Source organism: Otolemur garnettii, unplaced genomic scaffold, assembly GCF_000181295.1.
Source record: "Otolemur garnettii isolate 467f Iridium unplaced genomic scaffold, OtoGar3 scaffold00221, whole genome shotgun sequence".
Lineage (NCBI taxonomy): Eukaryota > Metazoa > Chordata > Mammalia > Primates > Galagidae > Otolemur > Otolemur garnettii.
This window is the reverse complement of record NW_003852616.1, coordinates 1,127,991-1,149,305: the sequence shown is the minus strand read 5'-3', so window position 1 is coordinate 1,149,305 and position 21,315 is coordinate 1,127,991. Positions and strand designations below refer to the sequence as shown.

General features: G+C 42.6%; 1 protein-coding gene and 1 pseudogene across 2 annotated transcripts in view; both read right to left on the bottom strand.

Annotated features, from left to right (window-relative positions):
• Nucleotides 1-3,840: 3,840 nt before the first annotated feature.
• On the bottom strand, nt 3,841-7,769 carry LOC100947736 (annotated as a pseudogene). Its single transcript, XR_002771078.1, has one exon. The product of XR_002771078.1 is annotated as a BTB/POZ domain-containing protein 10 pseudogene (transcript).
• A 1,565-nt stretch (nt 7,770-9,334) lies between these two features.
• EBPL (emopamil binding protein like) overlaps nt 9,335-21,315 on the bottom strand; it is a 41,522-nt gene continuing 29,541 nt past the window's right edge. Inside the window, exons 3-4 of the mRNA XM_003801803.3 lie at nt 12,285-12,423; nt 9,335-9,790 (exon numbers count right to left, since the gene is read on the bottom strand). Of these exons, the coding sequence (XP_003801851.1) occupies nt 9,550-9,790; nt 12,285-12,423 (380 nt within the window). The 3' untranslated portion in view covers nt 9,335-9,549. The remainder of the gene's footprint in view (nt 9,791-12,284; nt 12,424-21,315) is intronic.

The window sequence follows — 21,315 nt, the reverse complement described above, 5'->3', positions numbered from 1 at the left end:
GATTTACATTTTATTGGAATGCATCTTAAACAGACACATCACTGTGGAGAACAGGAAGCCCTGTGTTGCAGTGAAGCTCAAGTTTGAAAGAGCAAGGAACCCTGAGAGCGTGGCCTGCACCTGCTGCCTCTGCCCCTGGAACAACCGTGGTGTTGTAAGTTAACTGTTGTCACCTGACCACCTGGTCCAACCCAGTGAAAAATACAAAGAGGACCATCCCTAGACACAACTGGAGTGGATGCAAAGTCAAACAATTGGAACTGGGCAGTGACTCCAGCATGCTGAGTATCCACCTGGACGGTCAGCATGGGCTCAGGGTAATCTTACAGTGTGAAAACAATCCCCCCAGCTGCATACTTTTCACAATCTCTGGGCTCCTGGGAACATGCCTAATGCTCAGTTTGGGACTCACTGTTGGAAAAGAAATGTTAGTGTGGGGTAAAACCCCACAGCTGTGTGCTCCTTCACAGACTATGTGCTCCCTTTAAGCTCCAGAGACAGGTGGACAGACTTCTGTGGAAGGCAACTCTGTCGATGACCCGGTATCCCTGGTCAGCATGGAACAGGGCCTGGGGATTAGGACATAAAAACCCATCTCCAGTGACTCTGGCCATGTGGCTGTTAAGCCTGCAAAGAAGGGGTTAAAACCTTTCTGCAGAGACACAGCCTAGGGGTTGATAAGTGAACTCTTACGTAGGCCTCCAGATTGCCAGAGACAGAAGCCATAAATCTGCTTTCTGTAATACAATGAGTGTATAGTGCAACTTCAAGGTTTTACTCCCCTCTTGGTAGTCTCAAGTCTTTACACAAACTCCCTTTTGCAGCTGTCTCAAGGTTTCAAACTTTATGTCTTTTTGAAGGTTGAACTAACTTTAGAAAGTAGTATGAATGCTTTGCTTGTTAATTAATAATGTGTACATGACCAGCCAACTATAAAAGGTGGTCTTGAACAATAAAGCTTTGCTACTTCCACCAGAGAAGTAGTCTCTCTCTTTCACTATAATAATTCCAGATGTGAGACTGCACCTGTGGTGACACTGTCTGTCTCTCGTGAAACCCCAACGCAACATGTTAGGGTTAAAGAAAAGCAAACTTGACTCCATTTTACTGTAAGTCTGGGTCCTGAGAATCAGTGAGGAGGGAGAACAGGCCCAACTCCATTACTGTTGTTTACTCTTCTTGTTACAGTTTATTACCTTGAAAACCAGTTCCAAATGCCTCCCCACCCATTGCATGCTATTTTGAGCACACTTGGATAGGACTGTTAGTAGTTAAAATTGTTAGTGTTGTGTAGAAAAATTTTACTAACTGCCTTTCTTGTGTAAAAGCCCATTAATTTCCCTTTTGATTGCAGCTCTTATGATCATACCCCTACCCCCTACATTTCCATTCCCTCTTAATTCCCCCAGACTCCTCACCTATCTTTTTAAGGAAAAGAATTGTACTAATGGCTAATTTTGCTTTTTGAATAATGCTTGCTTAACTTGCACAGCCCCCGATAATAAAAACCAGAGCCTCAAACAACTGAGAGTTGCTCTCAGAAATCCCATGTTGGGATACCAAGGCAGTTGCCAGCCGGCTCTTCAATAAAAGGACTCCTCTTTAAATTCAGCTTGTCTGGTGGTGTGGTCTTTGAGAGACTCCTACGTATAACAGAAAGAGAGCTCTGAGGTGAACTGAGTCCCAGCTCATACCTCAGTTTCCTTGTTTATAATCAGAACCTCTCCGAGACTCCTCTGAGCAATGTAAGATTCCAGGACTCTAAGTGTGGCAGAGAGAAGGTCCTGTGTAGCCAGGAACATGGATGTACCAAAATTACAACAGGCCACCAGCCAGAGCCACTCTAGTGACACAGACCAAACTTTGAGAATTCAGAGTCCCTTCCTCCTGTCTCTGAGAGTGAGGTGACATTCCTGGAAGAGAAGAGCTGAAGGCTAAGGTGTACTGGATCTGCCTCGTACAAGTCGGAAGGTGGCCAATCAGATATTTTCAGATGTCAGCTTGGTCTGCACCAATATAATCACCTAGCAAAGTTTTCCAAAAGAAATAACTGCTAACTATCAATCTCTGTAAGCACATGAATTTCTCAAGAATGGGGGTGTTTTCTGTAATACTACCCACAGTCTGTTTGGAGTGTACACGTAGAACCATTACTCCTTGGACGATAAGGCAGAAAGCAAGGAAAAGAGGGTGCATGTTAAAAGTCTTTCTTCAGGAGTCACCCCAAAGTGTTAATATACACGTAGCGTAACACATGCTTGAAAAACTATGGCGGTACCTGTGGCTCAAGGAGAAGGGTGCTGGCCCCATATACCCGGGGGTGGTGGGTTCAAAACCCAGCCCCGGCCAAAAACTGCAAAAAAAAGAAAAGAGAAACTAAATTTCCTTCTGATTATACTGGGGATAATCATTTTTATTATTTTTTGCTTACCTAAATTTTTCATTTTTCAGAAATAACTATGTCAATAGTTTAATAAATTTTTAATGCAAATCTATTCAGGAAGGGTGATGCATCAGACTATTATCAGTTACTAATGCCTTAATGTTAATGAAGGGATGTGATTTGTCTTCTACAGTGAAGTGGTGGTAAGAAATAGATTTCGTTAAGTCTGGGGTGTGCAGATGTCCCGGCAGTGCTTGAGGCAGTGCCAAGGTGAAAGAGAAGGTGCAGGGGTGTCCAACCTGCAGTGTGAAGGCTGCATGCAGATTGAGGCCTATTTTGCTTATCTGTGGTGTCAGAAATTGAGAAAATTATGCATGGACCTTTTTTTATTTGGCTCATCAGCTTTCATTAGTGTTTGTGTTTTTAATGTGTGGCCCAAGACAACAGTTCTTCCATTTTACAGCAGAAAAAAAAAAGGTTGGACACCCCTGGAGCCTCCAAAAGGGAAGTGATAGAGGAGGATGGCTCACACTACCTGAGGCCTGCCAGGTGCAACCTATTATCCTGATGGATTTTTTTTTTTTAATTATTTTCTAGAGATGTTCACTATATTGCCCAGGCTGGTCTCAAATTCCTGGGCTCAATCAGTTCTTCAAACTCAACCTCCCAGTAACTGAGTCTAAAGGTGTGTGCACCACTGCACCTGACCTTAATTAAAAGTAAAGGTAACAGTAGTCAACCTTTTTCGCACAAGGGTTTGCCCAGTTTTCTCTTTATAAATAACTTGTCTTTAGAGTCATCAAACTTCAACCTTCATAACAAACCAGAAAAGGGCACATGGCTTTTAATAATAATTTTTAAATAAAAAAACCCAAAGGATTCTTCTCTACACTTTTTCGTTTTCAGGCTTTCATCAAGGCTTTCTGTGATGAAGTTTTCTTTGACCATGTTCACACTGCCATCTATGGAGCCCCAGTACTATTACGTCCTCTGGGAGTTGTAAAGCTGACATAATTAAATGCAAGGAAACTTCATTATCTAGACCAGTGGTTTTCAACCTTCCTAATGCCTACAATTACACCTAATGTTACAAAGGGGTCGCGACCTACAGGTTGAGAACTGCTGACTCTTTTAAATGGCTTATGCTGACATTTGCCTCAATGTTATCTGGAAAGGAAGAGTTTGCAAAGCAAATTAACAATATAATACTAGGGAGGTATCTCAGTCTGTTCTGTGATGCTACAACAGAATACCTGAAACTGGGTTATTTATAATAAAGAGAAATTTACTTGCCTGTGGTTCTGGAGGCTGAGGAGTCCCAGAATGAGGGGCTGCATCTGTTGAGGGCCTTCTTGCTCCATCATCCCATGGCAGATGGGTGGAAGGGCAAAAGAGAACTGTGGGTGGGTGGGGCAGAGAGGGAGCCAAACTCACCCTTTTATTTATTTATTTATTTATTTTTTTAAAACAATGGAATTTTATTTTGATGAAAAACTCGAGTTTACAATCATTTAGTAAATGAAGAGCAAACACTTCATTTTCCTATCCCATAACTCTTAGGAAAACAAAGCATTAGTAAATAAATATCTGTGAACAGACTAAGGGTAAGGCAGACTGGATAATAAACCACTTCTGATGTTCACAATCCCTGCATGTAACTCACTCTAAAGGGTAAAATGGCACTGGAGATAACCAAACTGTTAAAATATGGGCACTGAATCTCATTCTATCATTCAAGTAAGCCCAAGATAAATACTCATTTTTTGCACATCATGGGCAGCGAACTATACACATTTTTATTGAAGGAATACTTTGATAGAAGCACTTAATTAACTTATATTGTGCATCACAACTATAAAATGGCTTGAACAGTTCCATTTAACCACCATTTATAAAGTGCAACTATATAATGTTCTGCATTTTATCTGGGGTGTGGTGACTATCAATCTAGACTGAAAGCACCCCAGCTGCCAATTTTCACCACTTCTGAAAAGCCCTAAATGTGTGAAAAAGGACTGTTCCCCCATACAAAGAACCAATTTCACAAACCTACTGATAAACAAATACATTTATATAACTGGAACTTCAGGATGCTCGAGTTGTACTCATTTAAAAAACCATTCAGCTACCTTTGGTCTTTCAAAAAGCCTACACTGCAATATTCTAAACATTGTTATGTGCATCTCACAACGAAGAAGAGTGGCCTTGCAGTGCAGAATGAGGAAGAGTACAACGTCACTATGAAGAGTAGCATGCTATAGTTTCAAGGATCAGCATCACAGCATTGGATTCTGTGCATCAGGATCGAGGTCGTTGTTGCCAGATGGGGGATGCATGGGGAGAACATCCAGTTCGTCCACTTGAGGGCTGGATGCATGACTACCAGCTGGTCTTGGGGAATGTCTGCAGCAGCTGCTGCAAGGTTGGTGATGGGTTTACTCTTAACACACTGAAAGTCTACATGCCGACTCTTTCCTTCTTCCTTTTCCCAGGACATTTGAATAAAGGGTCTTTGAACACAGTTGTAAATCACTTCTGGGCGGCCTCCAGGCTTTTTCTTTACTTTTTCTTTAGAGGTAGGATAACCTTCTATTTCCAATCTAATCTTCTTAAGACCCCTCTCCTTTAAAACTAATTTGGCCACATCTCTGTTTTCAATGTATTTGAAAAATCTATATAATTTTGTGCTATAAATAATTTGTGAATATTCTTCTCCCATCTGTGGTGGATATTCTTCATCCCAATCAACCCATCATCATCTGTAAGCACCACTATATGGCATTCTCGTTCCCCACTCTGGGCACTAGCTACCATGAGAGGGAGGATCATTTCTTCCAGATAAAATTCAAATTGTCTACGAGCACCATCATTCGATAACGCATACATTAGGGCACTGAGATCTCTACATTTAATAGTACTATATTCAAAAGAGATACAAAGATAGTCACATGCTTCTCTCAGTTCAGGAATAGATATGCCATCAGGACAACGGATTATTCCTGTCTCATAGTAATCCAGAATAGCTCAAAACACAGCGGAACCAATTCCCTCTGCCACTTCATACTCTCCCTTCTCACTGGAACATGTAAAGTTATGTTCTTGGCCAGACCCAAACATCCTGTCCAACATTGTATTTGGCTGTGCAGTAAAAATAGATGGGTCTACAACAAATCTAGTGTTATCCACTATTAGTGTCACTCGTTCTGAGGTTCTGACATTCCGAGCTCCTTCTTTTGCATTTTCACATACAAACACCATTTCCCCAGATGCCTTACAGCTACCATCTGAACTTGACTGACTACTGTTTCTGCTGCTGTTCCCAACACTGCTAATGGAACTATTTGGGGATGCTTTCTGAGGACGAGGACTACTTGGACAAGAGGAACTGTGATCTTTTTCTCCTTTAACATGATGCTGTCATGTTGGAGAAGTAACATTCCTGATACAAGGAGTGAGTTGAGATTCTGTTCTTTCACGAGATGAATCTCGCGATCTGTCACTTGACCTTCGTCTATCTCTTGATCTCTCATGCCCCCCACTAGCACCATGTAGACTCATTTTGGTATGGTCGACTCCTCCTTTAGCAACACGTGAGGGAGTACTTGAATGTTTATAAAGTTTATGAGGTCTACTATGCAATTTCCGATCCCAATTCTCTGGATCACCGGAGTTACTGTCATAGGGATGAGGCTGTCTTGCCATCCCACTTCAACCTTCCTCACACTACTGCTCTGAAAGCACACATGAAGCACCCATAACCTGTAGTCCCCCTTAATTGTCCACTGGCAAAGGCTGAAGCCAGTGACACCTCGGCTTCCTCCTCAGCGGGATCCCTCAGGAGGTGTCTGGAGGTGGCCACTCAGGCAGGAGTGGCTACCGGCGCTGCCCGGGCAGGTTGCAGGCCAGCTCCTCAACCCAAACTCACCCTTTTAGCAGGACTCACTCTACTGAGATAACTAACTTACTCAGTGATAACGGCATTAATCCATTCATGGGCAGACCCCTCATGATGGAATCACCTCTTAAGGTCCCACCTCTCAACTCTATTGCATTGGGGAAGTTTCCAGTACATATTTCTTGGGAGGGCACATTCAAACCACAGGAGGAGAGATGGCTAGTTTGCAGAAATCTCACTCCCTTCCATATAAACACACATAACCCTATTGCAAATCATTTTATATATTCATTAAAGTGGGCCTTCTACAGCTGGCACCCAGGCAACAAATGTGACAAGGAGGGATAGAAGGCACTCGGGTAAATGGTCCCTAAGTTCCCAAGCGCAATTTAGACTTCAAAAATAAACCCAAGTCTATCATCTGCACGTAGATACTGAAGCTTAATGAGGGGGACAACATTGAAGGTGGTGCCTCATTTCATTGACTTGAAGGTACCATCAAGCATGAGATGCCCTGTATTTCTGAAAGAAAAATGACTTGGCAACTGCAATCCTAATTTTTTAAATGTTAAAAAGTGGGGGAGGGGGAACCATTTTAGAATCAGTGAAATATGGTGTTTGCTAAGTCAGCTTAGGCTTGTTCACAGTGACCTGTGGCTCCTTAACAGCCACACAGGGACACCAACCTTCCTTCCAGTTCACTTAATTGTGAAAACAGTTAAGTCTGTCCTCACTTGGCAGCTCAGAGTTCAGTCCTCAGAGTTCCTGTCAGAGTCCATAATCCCCATTTCTCTCCCACTTAATAATCAGCAAAAACTCACTTGAGAGAAACTCCGCTCCCAGGACGGTGAGCAGGACCAGTAGCCCATCCGATTTACTCACTCTGTCTATCCTCAGATGAGCCCATCGGCAAAGAGCACAGCACTGGACACATGAGGGCAACCCTCACAGGAAGGCCCACCCGACCTCTGCCACTGCCCCTGCTGCTGGCCCACGCCCTGCACACGCCCTGCACACCGTCACTAACAGCCCCAGTTGTGCTGGATCTGTTGTCAAGGACACAGAATGAGTCTTCATGAGGACCCACTGCAGACATTTTTCACGTCTTCATACCAAAAAACAAAAACAACAAAAAAAACTTAAAAAATTCAAGAATAACATCTATGCCCCAAATTATACAACTGGCAAGTATATAGCCAAATGTATTATCACAAATTATAACCACCGCCCAAATAAAAAGGACAGAACATTACTGGCGCCTCGGAAGCCCCGACATAACTCCTTTCACCACACCCACCATCCTCTCCAAAGGCAACCTCTGTCCTGATTTCTGGCACCATTCATTAGTTTCATCTGCCTTTAGAATTACAGACTATGTATTCTTTTGGTCATTTAAAGGTATGTCTGTCATTTATCATTATGTCTGTGAAATTCATCCATGCTGTTGTGAGTAGTTTATTAATTTTCTTTTCTTTTTTTTTTGAGACAGTCTTACTTTGTCACCCTTGGTAGCGTGCCACGGCGTCACAGCTCACAGCAACTTCAAACTCTTGGGCTTAAGCAATTCTCTTGCCTCAGCCTTCCGAGTAGCTGGGACTACAGGCACCTGCCACAACGCCTGGCTTTTTTTTGTTGTTGTTGATGTTGTTGTTGTTGCAGTTGTCATTGCTGTTTAGCTGGCTGGGGCTGGTTCGAATACCCTTGCTATATGGGGCCGGCGCCTTACCCACTGAGCCATAGGCACTGCCCAGAAGTTTATTAATTTTCATAGACCATATCCCCACAATATACTTACATTGCATGTATATATGTACCACAATGTATTCATTTAGACTGTGGGTCATTAAGGATGATGTTCCAGTAGGACATGATGTGAAGCATTTCTGTGAGGGTTACACAGAAGGGTCAAATTGTTGATTACAGGGTCCTGCTGGGTTTGAGAATATGAGTGCTCGGCTAAGCCTCTAAGGATGATTCCTGGATGCCCACAGAATGGGCCTTCCCAAGGGAGGCACCACCAACGGGGCCACAACCGTGGTCACTCGGTCCACAGACCCTTTATCCTGCTGCCAGCCACAACTCTCAACACCCAGAGAGTTGAACACTTGGTATAATAACGCGAGAACCCTCACATTTTCATGACGTTACTTGTTAGCACAAAACAGAAAGCTGAGGGAAGAAAAAAAAAAGTCAAAAATGGCCTCTATTTTTTCAGCCTCTAAATCTCTCAAGTACCTGTGAAGAGATGCATCTGGCATCCAGGACTAGAGCTGTCCCCCTCTGCAGGGTAAGGAGGCAGCTGGCAGGAGAATGGATGCACTGAGCTGTGCGAGCTACGGTGAGAGCCTGGTCTGGGTGCCAAGTTCTACGTGTCTAGGCAGCGAGTCCAGAGATTCCAGTTTAGAGCTTACTAAGAAAGGCAAGTGAGGAGTACGCTAATGTAAGCACCCTCCCCACTCCGGACAGAATTGCTATAATCACCTCCCAGAACCAGTGTTTTCTGAAACTCAGTGTGACTGTGTCCCCCTTCTGGCCCTGAGGGTAACTGTCAAATTGTTTCACTCCTCTTGATTCTGTGGCATGTCAGGGTGTGCATCTTACATCTTAACTTTACATTCATCTTACATTTCCCACTCTTATTTTTCCCTGTGTTCCTATTTCCTGAGTTACTTTTTATCATAATTCATTATGTATTTCTGCAAGATGTCTCAAATCATTCCCTTCAAAAAGAGGACAGATATAAATCAATCATCTGTCTATGTGGGGACCCCAAGTTTTACCCCTGAGGAGTTATTGTCCCATTCACAAGTTCTCACTATTATTTTTTGTTGGGCTCAAAAATTTGAAAAAGTACAAATATGAAATAGAAACATTCATTTCATTTCTGGTTTCACTTGGGTAACCAAAAAGCACTGGTGAGATTAAAAGATGAAACAACATCATGTTCTTTAGAATAAAAAATTAATATAATACTCTGTATGGTATTCTATGATAATTTGCTTTACTAATGTGGAACAATTACTGCCAGCTCTAAAAACACATAACTAAATATGTCATTAAAAGTTAAAATTTATTCTCTTCCCTGCATTGCCATTCAATTGGAAAAACAACAAAACAACAAAAATTTGCTACCTACCAATTTCAATCTGGTTGTTCAGGAACGCCAATATAAAAAGAAAGTACAGATTCGAATGTGTTATATTTGGCCACAGAAAAAGTTTGATAATTCTCACTCATAAAGCAAGATAACAGTGTTTATGATTTTGGAAATTCACCGAAACTTTTTCCCTGAACTGGTTCCTTTCTGATGTATTTTCCTGAGTTCTACCCATGACTGCCACAGTAACAGTCCTGGGATCAGTACCCACATTCCATTAAAAAATACCAGGTAGACCCAAAAGTAGAGCCAATAGCTGGTGTTGAGATTGGGGCTTCCGATGAGCCACTCTGGGAAGAAGGTCATCCAGTCGCCGTACAGCTCGCACACGCACAGGGAAATCTGCAGAAAGTGCCTGTTAGAAGGAAGCCGGGGTGAACTTGAGTGTGGCCCAGATGGGCCCCTGGAATCAGGATGTCTTTCCTTTAATGGTAGCATCAACACAGTCTTCACTGTAGGAACCTTGCTGAGGTTGGACCTTAGGGTCCTTGCTGCTCCTGTGATGGGGCTGCTCGCGAAGATTCATTCTTTCATTTGAGAAGCAACATTGCCTTTTCTAGAAGATTATTCTTAGGGCCAAATAAGGACTCTCAGGTATCTTGGCTTATTCTTGGGAAGATTTAGTAAAATAACTGAACTAGCAAAGACAGACCTGAATGTAAATCTCGCCATAAGCTACAATTTCCCCCCAATAAAAGGAATAATAACAGCACCTTTCTCAAAGAATTTTGCAGAGATTAAATGTGATATGTAAAGAGAGGTCCAAGTACTGTGCCTGGCACACAGAAAGTGCTCAATAATAGAAATATTATCAATGTTTGAAGTAATAAAACACCTGGATACATCCATGGTCATGGAGCAAAAATATGTCAAGGCACCAAAGAGGAATTTAATTTTTATGGCTAACTATCTCTATAAAATGGAGTGGGGGGGAAAGTGGGTTAAATGATCTATGTGGTCTCTTTCAAGCTTAAGATTTTTTTTTTTGAGACAGAGTCTCACTTTGTTGCCCTTGGTAGAGTGCTGTGGTGTCATAACTCATAGAAACCTCAAACCCTTGGGCTTGTGATTCTCTTGCTTCAGCCTACCAAGTAGCTGGGACTACAGGTGCCTGCCACAATGCCTATTTTTTTTTTTTCTTAAGAGATGGGGGTCCCGCTTTTGCTCAGGCTGGTTTTGAACCAGTGAGTTCAGGCAATCCACCCACCTTGGCCTTCCAGAGTGCCAGGATTATAGTTGAGAATTTTTTTTTTTTAGATGAGCTCATGCTATGTTGTTCAGGCTGGAATACAGGGCTATTCACAGGCACAACCCTAGTGCACAATAGCTTCTAACTCTTGGGCTCTAGAGATCCTCCTGCCTCAGCCTCCTGAGTAGCTTGGTCTACAGATGTACACCGCCACACCCAGTTTAAACCATCATCATTTTCATTTCATTTTCATTATATGATGAAGCTTTACAAAAGATTTTTTTGAGGCTCAGAGCCCGTAGCTCAGTGGTTAGGGCACCAGCTACATACAGGGCTGGCAGGGTCGAACTCAGCCAGGGCCTGCTAAACAACAACAACAACAACTACAACAACAAAAATAGCCAGGCATTGAGGCGGGCACTTGTAGTCCCAGCTATTTGGGAGGCTGAGAGCTGTGATGCCAAAGAACTCTACTGAGGACAACATAGTGAGACTGTGTCTCCAAAAAACAAAACAAAACAAAACTTCTTCAGTATAAGATAGTGAAATGTGAATGCAGTTACATTGTTTTAGGGAATCACCCCTAGGACAGTAATCAGTTTACCCCACGTCACCTTGTCTTTAAGAAGGAAAGAAAAGGGAGGGGAGAGAGTTTACAGTCTCTCAGAGTCTGACTGATGGAATGCTTCAGTTTTCATCTTTTTCCTTCTCCCCACTCTGTGCCTGCCCTATACCCTCCTCTGTCTGCTTCTGAAAAATTTTTTTATTTGTCTTGCATGTCTACCTCAGAATTACATAAGCAAATTTACTTGTGTCAATCACTTTCTAGAGTGATTTCGTAAAAAAAGGATGGAAATATTACTCTTTTATTATCTAAAATCTTGGTGACAAATTATCCAATGGTGTTAATACAGTGACTAGGTTGTTACTGAATCATATTTCTCATAATTATTTTTTTTGTGTGAGACAGAGTCTCACTTTTTTGTCCCAGCTAGAGTGCAGTGGCATCCTCATAACTCACTGCAACCTCAAACACCTAGGCTCAAGTGATCCTCCTGGCTCAGCCTCCTGAGTAGCTGGGACTATAGGAGTACCCCATGATGCCTGGCTAATTTTCCATTTTTAGTAGAGATGGGGTGTTGTTCTTGCTCAAGATGGTTTCAAACTCCGAAGCTCAAGGGATCTTCCCACCTTGCCCTCCCAGACTGCCAGGATTATAGGTACAAGCCAACAGGCCCAGCCTTTTCTCATTATTTTGATTCTGAAAAGTCTGAAATTATCCTGGTGGCACTGTGATCCTTATCTAATATCAAACAATTTTCACTTCTATTCTCCTTGTTCCTTTTCTGCAGATAGAGTTTCACTCTGTCGCCTTGGTAGAGTGCCATGGCATCACTATAGCTCGCAGCAACCTCAAACTCCTGGGCTTAAGTAATCCTCTTGCCTCAGCCTCCTGAGTAGCTGGGACTATAGGCACCTACCACAATGCCTGGCTAATTTTTTAAATTTTAGTAGAGATGGGGTCTCACTCTTGGTCAGGTTGGTCTACTCTACTATTTAGATCACAAAAAATGTGGTCACAACCTATTCCAAATGTCATTAGGCACTGGGAGAGCTAATGTTTCCCCTCTTTCCAGCAGTACAGAGGAAGCACACTTACCGATAATGTTTTTCTTTGACTATGGCATAAATGAGGAATAACGCCAGAGATCCATCCAGGACGACAGTCAGAACTTCCAGAGACACAACGGTTGGATCAGAATAAAGCCATCTCGCATCAGCTTTGGCATATTCTTTCCCTAAACATAAGATCCACATAGTTATTTAAGTGGCAACCATCTCGACAGGAAGAGATAGAAGAATCATCGCCACTCTCTCTCTCTCTTTTTTTGAGACAAGAGTCTTACTTTGTTGCCCTCGGTAGAGTGCTGTGGTGTTCGTAGTAACCTCCAACTCTTGGGGCTCAAGCAATTCTCTTGACTCAACCTGGGATTACAGGTGCCCACCTCAATGCCCAGTTATTTTTAGAGACGAGGTCTCATTCTGGCTCAGACTGGTCTCAAACCTGTCAGCATAGGCAATCCACCTGCCTCGGCTTCCCAGAGTACTAGGATTCTAGGCATAAGCCACCGTGCCCAGCACACTCTCTCATTCTTCATGACACCTTAGTGGAAGGCAGAAGCAGCCTTGGGACTAAAATGCATTTACCACCTGACATGGCAGAAGAATAACATCAAGTTTTTTTATTATTCTTATTCTATAATAATTCAGTTTCCAAAGTGCCAATTCACATATGTGCCTTCCCTCATCCCTGCTCTTTTCATTATAATGGCAAAATTCTAAGTTAATTCAACAAAGTCAGATTTTACAAATACAATCTTTAGTAATGATCTTGGTTGCACTGCACTCCAGCCAGGGTGACAAAGCGAGACCCTCATCTCTAAAATTAAAAAATAACATTGATGATCTCAGTAAATGCATTAAAATTCTCTTCTTCGAAATTTCGCTACAAGGTCTGTGAGCATAATTTAGATGTGGGAGAATTATTTTTTTCGCAGCTTTTAGTCAGGTCTGGGTTTGAATCCACCACTTCTGGCATATGGGGCTGATGCTCTACTCCTTTGAGCCACAGGCACCGTCTGGAAAATTCTTATTAAGAAAATATTCATTGAAAACATGTTTATTTTATTTACTAATTTTGTTTAGGCATGTGCCACCATGCCGAGCTATTTTTTATAGAGATGAAGTCTTACCAAGTGCCTAGGCTGGTCTTAAATTCCTGGCCTCAAGTTATCTTCCCACCTCAGCTTCCCAAAATGCTGGGATTACGGGCGTGAGCCATTGTGCTCAGCTAGAAAACATATTTATTAATAATTGAAGATAAACTGAGTGCTAAAGGTAGGGAAGGGCAGGAGAGAGTCTGGACGACACAATCCAAAATGCACAAGGGGGTGTTCCACGCTGCTACAGGGACAGAGATCCACGGACACAAGCCACAGCCCACAGCCTCAAGCTGTGCTGACTGGGCTGTGAGTGTGCCCTAAAAAATCCTTCCAGACCCGCTATCAGGACAGTTCCTTCTAGAAACACCGTGACTCAGAAAATCTTTTTAGAGATGGACTGGCCATGCAATGTGGAAGCCACTCTTCTCTCTCATTTATTTAATTACTTTTTTAATTTGTAAGAAGGGCTACATGTTGGTCCTAAGGCATGCGCAGATGATGACAGTGTGCAAAAGTCCAAGTCTCCAGCTCTTTTCTCCCTCTAATACTGTTCTCCCATTGCTTAGAAAATGTAAGAGTGGCCAGAAGTTAGTGCTTATCTGCTATCAGTCTACCAGCAGTTCTCAACCTATGGATTGCAACCCACAGGAACTGTATTAAAGGGCCATGGCATTAGGAAGGTTGAGAACCACTGGTCTAGACAGTCTCCTAAAGGCCTCAGGAAGGCTCCCCTGGGGCCACCTATGAAGGTCTCTAATGAAAGGCTGTTCTGAGAGAAAGGACAATACAGAGGATTAGCTACTTACCGAGATAACTGAGGCACAGGCTGACAGGAGGGTAAGAGGCTGGAAACAAACAGGAGGCCTGGAGAGGCATCAGCCTGTCCTTAGCTGACTCTCTGCAGCCTGCTTTACCTTCAAATAACTGTACTAACTGGGAAACAGTATCATATGGAAAGGAAAAAGTCCCCCTACATTTAAATATACATACAGATAAGTGAAATGTACTAGCTAGTGCGTCTAGAATCTAAGGAAATATCACTTAAGTAAAATGTCAATTCTTTAGGAATAAAGAGTTTAGTGGGCATTAAACCCCAAGCCATCATTCATTCATTCCTTTCTTTTTCTGAGACAGTCTCATGCTGTTACCCAGGCTAGAGTGCCATAGCATCAACATCACAACTCACAGCAACATCAAACTTCTGGGCTCAAGTGAGGCTTTTGCCTCAGCCTCCCAAGTAGCTGGGACTGCAGGTGCCCACCACACTGCCCAGCTAGTTTTTCTATTTCTAGTAGAGATGAGGTCTCATGCTTGCTCAGGCTGATCTCAAACTCTTGAGCCCAAGAAATCCTCCTGCTTCAGCCTCCCAGAGTGCTGGGATTACAGGTGAGATGACAGGGCCAAGTGCAGGGACTTGCCCCAAATAGAAACTAGTGCAGGGACACAGAAATGATTGCACAAGTTCCATCCAGAAAGGAAAGAGTGCAGCAACTCCTAAGCCCTAGACCCTTATATTCGCACCCCACCTTAACCTATGTGCTGACTTCCCTTTCAAACTCAGTCCACTGGCACCCTAGTGAATGAAGGCCACACTGTCCACACAGAACCTGGACTTGGTTTCCTTGATAGTGTTTAGCAGTCACAGACACTCAAAGCCCAGGGAATGAGTGCCATGTGGGGGCTGCACTTGGAAACACCAGGGGTGACAGAGGCAGGCTCTTTGTTAACAAGAGGATGTAGTGAGCCCCGGTCCCACAGGAGGATGCCATTGGCTTGTTGGAATAGTTCCACAGTCTGATGGAACTGATACCTGCTACCTGGGGCTGAGCTTGGGAGTGGAGTGGGAAGGGAGACACACAGAAAGCTGTACGAGGCCCTACAGATATGACCAGATGTGCACCACAGGAGGTGACTCCTAATATGGATGGATGGTAGGAGCATGTCACAGGGCAGAGCCTGGTGAACACAGCCTGTGTGAGATGACAGGTGACTCGGCATAGCTGAAGATGATGGTGTGTGTGGAGGAGGGGAGGGGAAGGCCGGAGAAGAAGGCAGGGGACAGGCGGTAAGGAGCCCTAAGACCACCAGCCAGCATATCAGGTGGGGCGCCTCCTCCCTGTCACTAAGCTCTGACTGTCTCTGTGCTTCTCCAACACATGCACAGTGGAAGGGCAAAGAGGAGCAGGAAAAGCTTGATGATGGGGTTATTCTGTTTACTGTGACTAGTAACTCGGTGTGGGCAGAGGTTAGAGGGAAGGATGCTGGCTAAGGGCAGGACCAGATCTCCACACTGGGCCTGTTGTGTCCCTAACACAGAGCGGACATGAGGAGATGGTGAGGGCCATCACCACATTTACAGCCAGTCCTGCCTGCTAGAGACGCCAGGACAGGACATTGGCCAATGTCTGAGAGGCCCAGCCCCAACCCTTTGGGTCAGAACTTGCACTGGAACAAGACTCCCAAGCAATTCTTGCACTTGAGTCTGGGAAGCACTGCATCCCTTACATAACTCATTGGGTTTTTATCTTCACGAAAATAAAGGGCACATTCATAAAGTGAGTTTTCACTTTACAGTGAACAGTGTGAATGTGAAGATGATGGAGAGAGACCATGTTAGATATTAGCATTTCACAGGACTGAGTCTGGGTGATTTGCTTTCTCTGATGCCAGGGATGGCCATCAAGGCATGAGGCGTCAGCATAGCCTCTGACAAAGGGGACCGATGACAAGGACGCTCTCTAGGGAGAAGTGATGACTCAGGTTGGGTCCTTCAGCCTCTGGGCTTCAGCAGCAATCCCCAAGAAAATCCAGCCACTCACTGCAAAGGTGTGTAGCTGCCTTTGGCTCAGGCCTAGAGCTGAGGTAGCTGGGCTTTGGCTGAGGGGCTTGGACTCCCTGAGTGACCACTGGCCAGAACTTGTGGCATCAAAAATGACACTGGTCTTGTTCTGAGAAGCACTGACTGAAGTTGACTCAAGCCGACTCAAGCCTCTAACATGGGGTCCAACCTCTCGTCTTCTTTGCACTTTGGAAGAAGAGCTACTTTGGGCTATACATTAAATATAAAAATGCTAATGAAAGCCAATGAACAAACAACAAAAAGAGGTCTGTGCATAATTTTTGTGATATCCACCACAGATAAGCAAAAACTCCTCACATAATCTGCATGCAGCCTGCAGGCTTAAGGTTGGACACCCTGCAAAAAGATGCCTATTACATTTATTGATGAAGTGAGCCTGCTTTGTGGCACCTCCTGAGAATTATGCTAACATCAAAGATTACTGACTATTGATCACAGGTCTCTGTAACAGATACAATAATAATGAAAAAGGTTGAAATATTGTAAGAATAAAAAAAAAAAAGAAATATTGCAAGAATTACCAAAATTAGGGGGGTAGGAGCAAGATGGCAGCTGAGTAACAGCTTTCTTGCAAGCAGGTGCAGTGAGTCTGGGGAGAGAAGACTCCAGGCATCTCTGGCTGGTGGACTCTGTCCAGAAACATCCCTCTGGGGACATAGGGAGACAGCGAGAGACTTCTGGATTCCATGAGGAGGACAAGAGCAATGGAGAACTGGCAAGGGGTAGTGTGCATTTGTTTGGTTGGAGGTCACCTATAGCAACCGTGAGATTATAAGCAGGAAAGGCCTTAACTGCAGGCTGTTTTGTTTTTTTGGACTTGGGTACTAGGTTAAGCTTGGGTGAGAGTGTGGATGACTTTAAGCCTTGTCTAGGGCCCTGGACTGAGATGCTGAGCCAGAATGGAGCTAATATTGTTGGCCTGTGGGCCGCCCGTGCAGCTATAGTGGGAGAACTGCCCCTGCAGGCCCACCCTCAGGGTTGCATCTTGAGGATTGGGCTGGGAGACCTTGGGCCAGTAATCTACTGTCTGAGCAGCCCGAAGGCAGGGACTGAGACATGGAGATTTCAGTGTTTGGCAGATTACAGCCTTGGCTCTCCCGGACATAAAGTAAGACTGGTTTTGGCGCACTAGAAAAGCAGGCAGTCACTTCAGGAGAGATCCCAGTGACAAGTGCTTTCCTGAGAAAGCTGCTGCTTAGCTAAGGTTAATAGTTTAAAGTGTCTTTTAAGCGGGCTGAGGAGAGATTTAGGCTCTTAACCCTGCGGTGTTTGAGAAATCAGCAGAGGCCTCCAGTTTCCATCTCATAGAGCTGTATCAACATTGTGATTAACATCTTAGACCCCAGAAGATCACCTGTTGCCCAGACAATATTCAGCAAGATATATATAATGCTTTGTTTTTGGCTTGGTTTTTTTTTTTTTAATTTTAACATTTTCCTTCCAGATTTTTCTTTTTCTTTCTTCATTTTTCTAGTTTAAATACAATTTTCCATTATTACCTTCTTTAACAATGAGAACTTCATTTGCTAGTGTTTCTGCTTCTATTATTTTGTTTTTTGCCCAATTTTATCCTGTAACTCTTTTTGTTCATTTGTTTTGGTTTGATTTATATTATTTTTGTCATTCCTCTCTACTTGGGAAAGGTGGGGTACTGTGTCTGCACAGGCTGGCAAAGAGCTGCTGACCTCAAGGGAACCACCCAAGCCAGCACCCCCAGAGATTTTTTTTAAGGTTAGGTCAAAGTATCCTATCATACACGTATATTACTCCTGTCTCCCTCTTTCTGAGCCTCTCTTCTTTTTGTCAATATTCCCTTTTACCTACCCCCTTCCTTTCTCTTTTTTCTTTTCTTTCTTTCTTTTTTTTAATCTTTTTTTTTCCCTTCTTGCTCTTCAATCTTCTCATCCTTCTGGTCTTGTACCAAAGAACTAATCGAAACCTTAGGGCAGTGGCACAGTAAATTAAAGAGCAAGAGGAGGTAAAAGGAAAATTAGGGCAAGGAAACAAATAAAGGAATACACTCATGAGGAAGTATCAGGAGAAAAATCCTGGCAACATGAAAAACCAGCCCAGAGCAACCCCTTCAAGGGACTGTGAGGTAGCTAGTGAAGAGGAGACCACCTATAAAGAAATGGTAGAAATGACAGAAAGAGAATTTAGAATATGGATGATGAAAACAATGAAGGAAATTGCTGAGAAAGTAGAAAATAACCAAAAAACAATGAAGGAAATTTCTGAGAAAGTGGAAAAATAACCAAAAGGAAATCCAAAAACAGAATCAAATAAGAAATGAATGATATAAAGAATATAGCAGAGCTGAAGGAACTAAAGGAGTCATTTAGGGAACTTAATGATGCAATAGAAAATATCAACAACAGATTGGATCACGCAGAAGAAAGAATCTCAGAGGTAGAGGACAAAGCTCTTGAGATATTGCAGATGGTTAAAGAGGCAGAAAAGAAGAGAGAGAAGGAAGAATGTTCACTGACAGAATTATGGGACTTTATGAAGCACTCAAACATATGAGGTATAGGTATCCCAGAAGGGGAAGAAGAATACCCCAGGGCAGTGGTTCTCAACCTTCCTAATGCTGTAGCCCTTTAATACTGGTCTCAACTTGCAACCCACAGGTTGAGAACCGCTATCCCAGAGGAATGGAAGCCATTCTAGAGAACATTATAAATGAAAATTTCCCAAATATCACCAACTATTCTGACACACACCTTTCAGAGGGATATTGGACCCCAGGTTGCCTCAACTCAAATAGAGCTTCTCCAAGACACATTGTGATGAACCTGTACAAAGTCAAGACAAAAGAAAAGATTTTGCAAGCTGCCAGGAGTAAATGCCAATTGAACTACAGGGGCAAATCTATCAGGGTGACTGCAGACTTCTCTAAGGAAACTTTTCAAGCCAAAAGACAATAGTCATCTACCTTTAATCTACTTAAACAGAACAATTTCCAGCCCCAAATTCTATATCCTGCTAAGCTAAACTTTTAAATTGACAGAGAAATCAAATCTTCTATTGATATGCAAACATTGAGGAAATTTGCCACAAGGAGACCAGCCCTACAGGAAATACTTCAACCTGTTCTACACATTGACCATCACAATGGACCACCAGCAAAGTAAGCACCCAGAAATTAAATGACAGAACTTAGCTTCTACAATGATGCAAAAGACAAAACTAAGCAATGGACTTTCACAAAATAAGATGAATAGAATGCTACCACACTTATCAGTCATCTCAATAAATGTTAATGGCTTGAATTCCCCATTGAAGAGGCATAGATAGGCTGGATTGGATTAAAAACACAAGCCATCCATTTGCTGTTTGCAGGAAACACACCTAGCTTCAAAAGACAAATTAAAACTCAGAGTTAAGGGTTGGAAGACATTTTTTTCAGGCAAATGGAATCCAGAAGAAAAGAGGGGTTGCAATCTTATTTTCAGATACATGTGGATTTAAAGCAACTAAAGTCAAAAAAGACAAAGGTGGTCACTTCATATTTGGTCAAGGGAAAAATACAAGAAGACATTTCAAATCTAAATATTTTTGCACCCAACTTAAATGCTTCCAGATTCTTAAAACAGACCTTAGTCTGAGCAATATATCCCATAACACCATAATAACAAGGGACTTTAACACTCCTCTCAAAGAGCTGGAGAGATCCTCTAAACCAGTGGTTCTCAACCTGTGGGTTGCGACTTCATGCATGAGGAACTGTATTAAAGGGTCACAGCATTAGAAAGATTGAGAACCACTGCTCTAAACAGAAATTAAACAAAGATATAAGGGACTTAAATGAGACCCTAGAACAACTGTGCTTGATAGACATATATAGAACACTCCATCCCAAAGATAATACATTCTTCTTATGGCCCCATGGAACAGTCTCCAAAATTGATCTTATCCCAGGACACAAAACAAAACTCAACAGAATCAAAAGAATTGAAATTTTACCTCTTATCTTCTCAGACCACAAGGCACTAAAGGTGGAACTCAACTCCAACAAAAACATTCAATCCCACACAAAGGCATGGAAATTAAACAACCTTATGCTGAACGACAGTTGGGTGCAGGAAGAAATAAAAGAGGAAATCATTAACTTCCTTGAGCACAACAACGATGAAGACAAGCTACCAAAACCTGCGAGATACAGCAAAAGCAGTCCCAAGAGGAAAATTTATCCCTTTAGATGCCTACATTTGAAAGACAGAAAGAGCACATCAACAAACTCACAAGCCATTTTATGGAATTGGAAAAAGAAGAACAATCTAAGCCAAAACTCAGCAGAAGAAAGGAAATATCCAAAATTAAATCAGAGATTAATGAAATTGAAAACAAAAGAATCATTCAGAAAATCAATGAAACAAGGAGTTGGTTTTTTGAAAAAATAAATAAAATAGACAAAACTTTGGCCAGACTATAAATAGGAATAGAAAAGTAAAATCTCTAGTAACCTCAATCAGAAGTGATAAAGGGGAAATAACAATTGATGCCACAGAGATACAAGAGATCATCTCTGAACACTACCAGAAACTATGCCCAGAAATTTGACAATGTGAAGGAAATGGATCAATATTTGGAATCACATTCTCTCCCTAGACTTAACCAGGAAGATACATATCCTCTGAACAGACCAATTTTAAGCACTGACATCAAAGAAACAATAAAAAAATCTCCTAACAAAAAAATGCCCTGGTCCAGATGGCTTCACATCAGTATTCTATCAAACCTTCAAAGAAGAGCTTATTCCCATACTGCAGAAATTATTCCAAAAAAAATGAGGAGGAAGGAATCTTCCTCAACACGTTCTATGAAGCAAACATCACCCTAATACCAAAACCAGGAAAAGACCCAACTAAAAAGGAGAACTTCAGACCAATAATGAATATAGCAAAAATTCTCAACAAAATCCTAGCCAATAGATTACAGCTTATCATCAAAAAAGTCATACATCATGATCAAGTAGGTTTCATACGAATGCAAGGCTGGTTTAACATATGTAAGTCCGGCTCGGCGCCTATAGCTCAACCGGCTAAGGCGCCAGCCACGTACACCTAAGGTGGCGGGTTCGAATCCCCAGCCAGGACCCGCCAAAC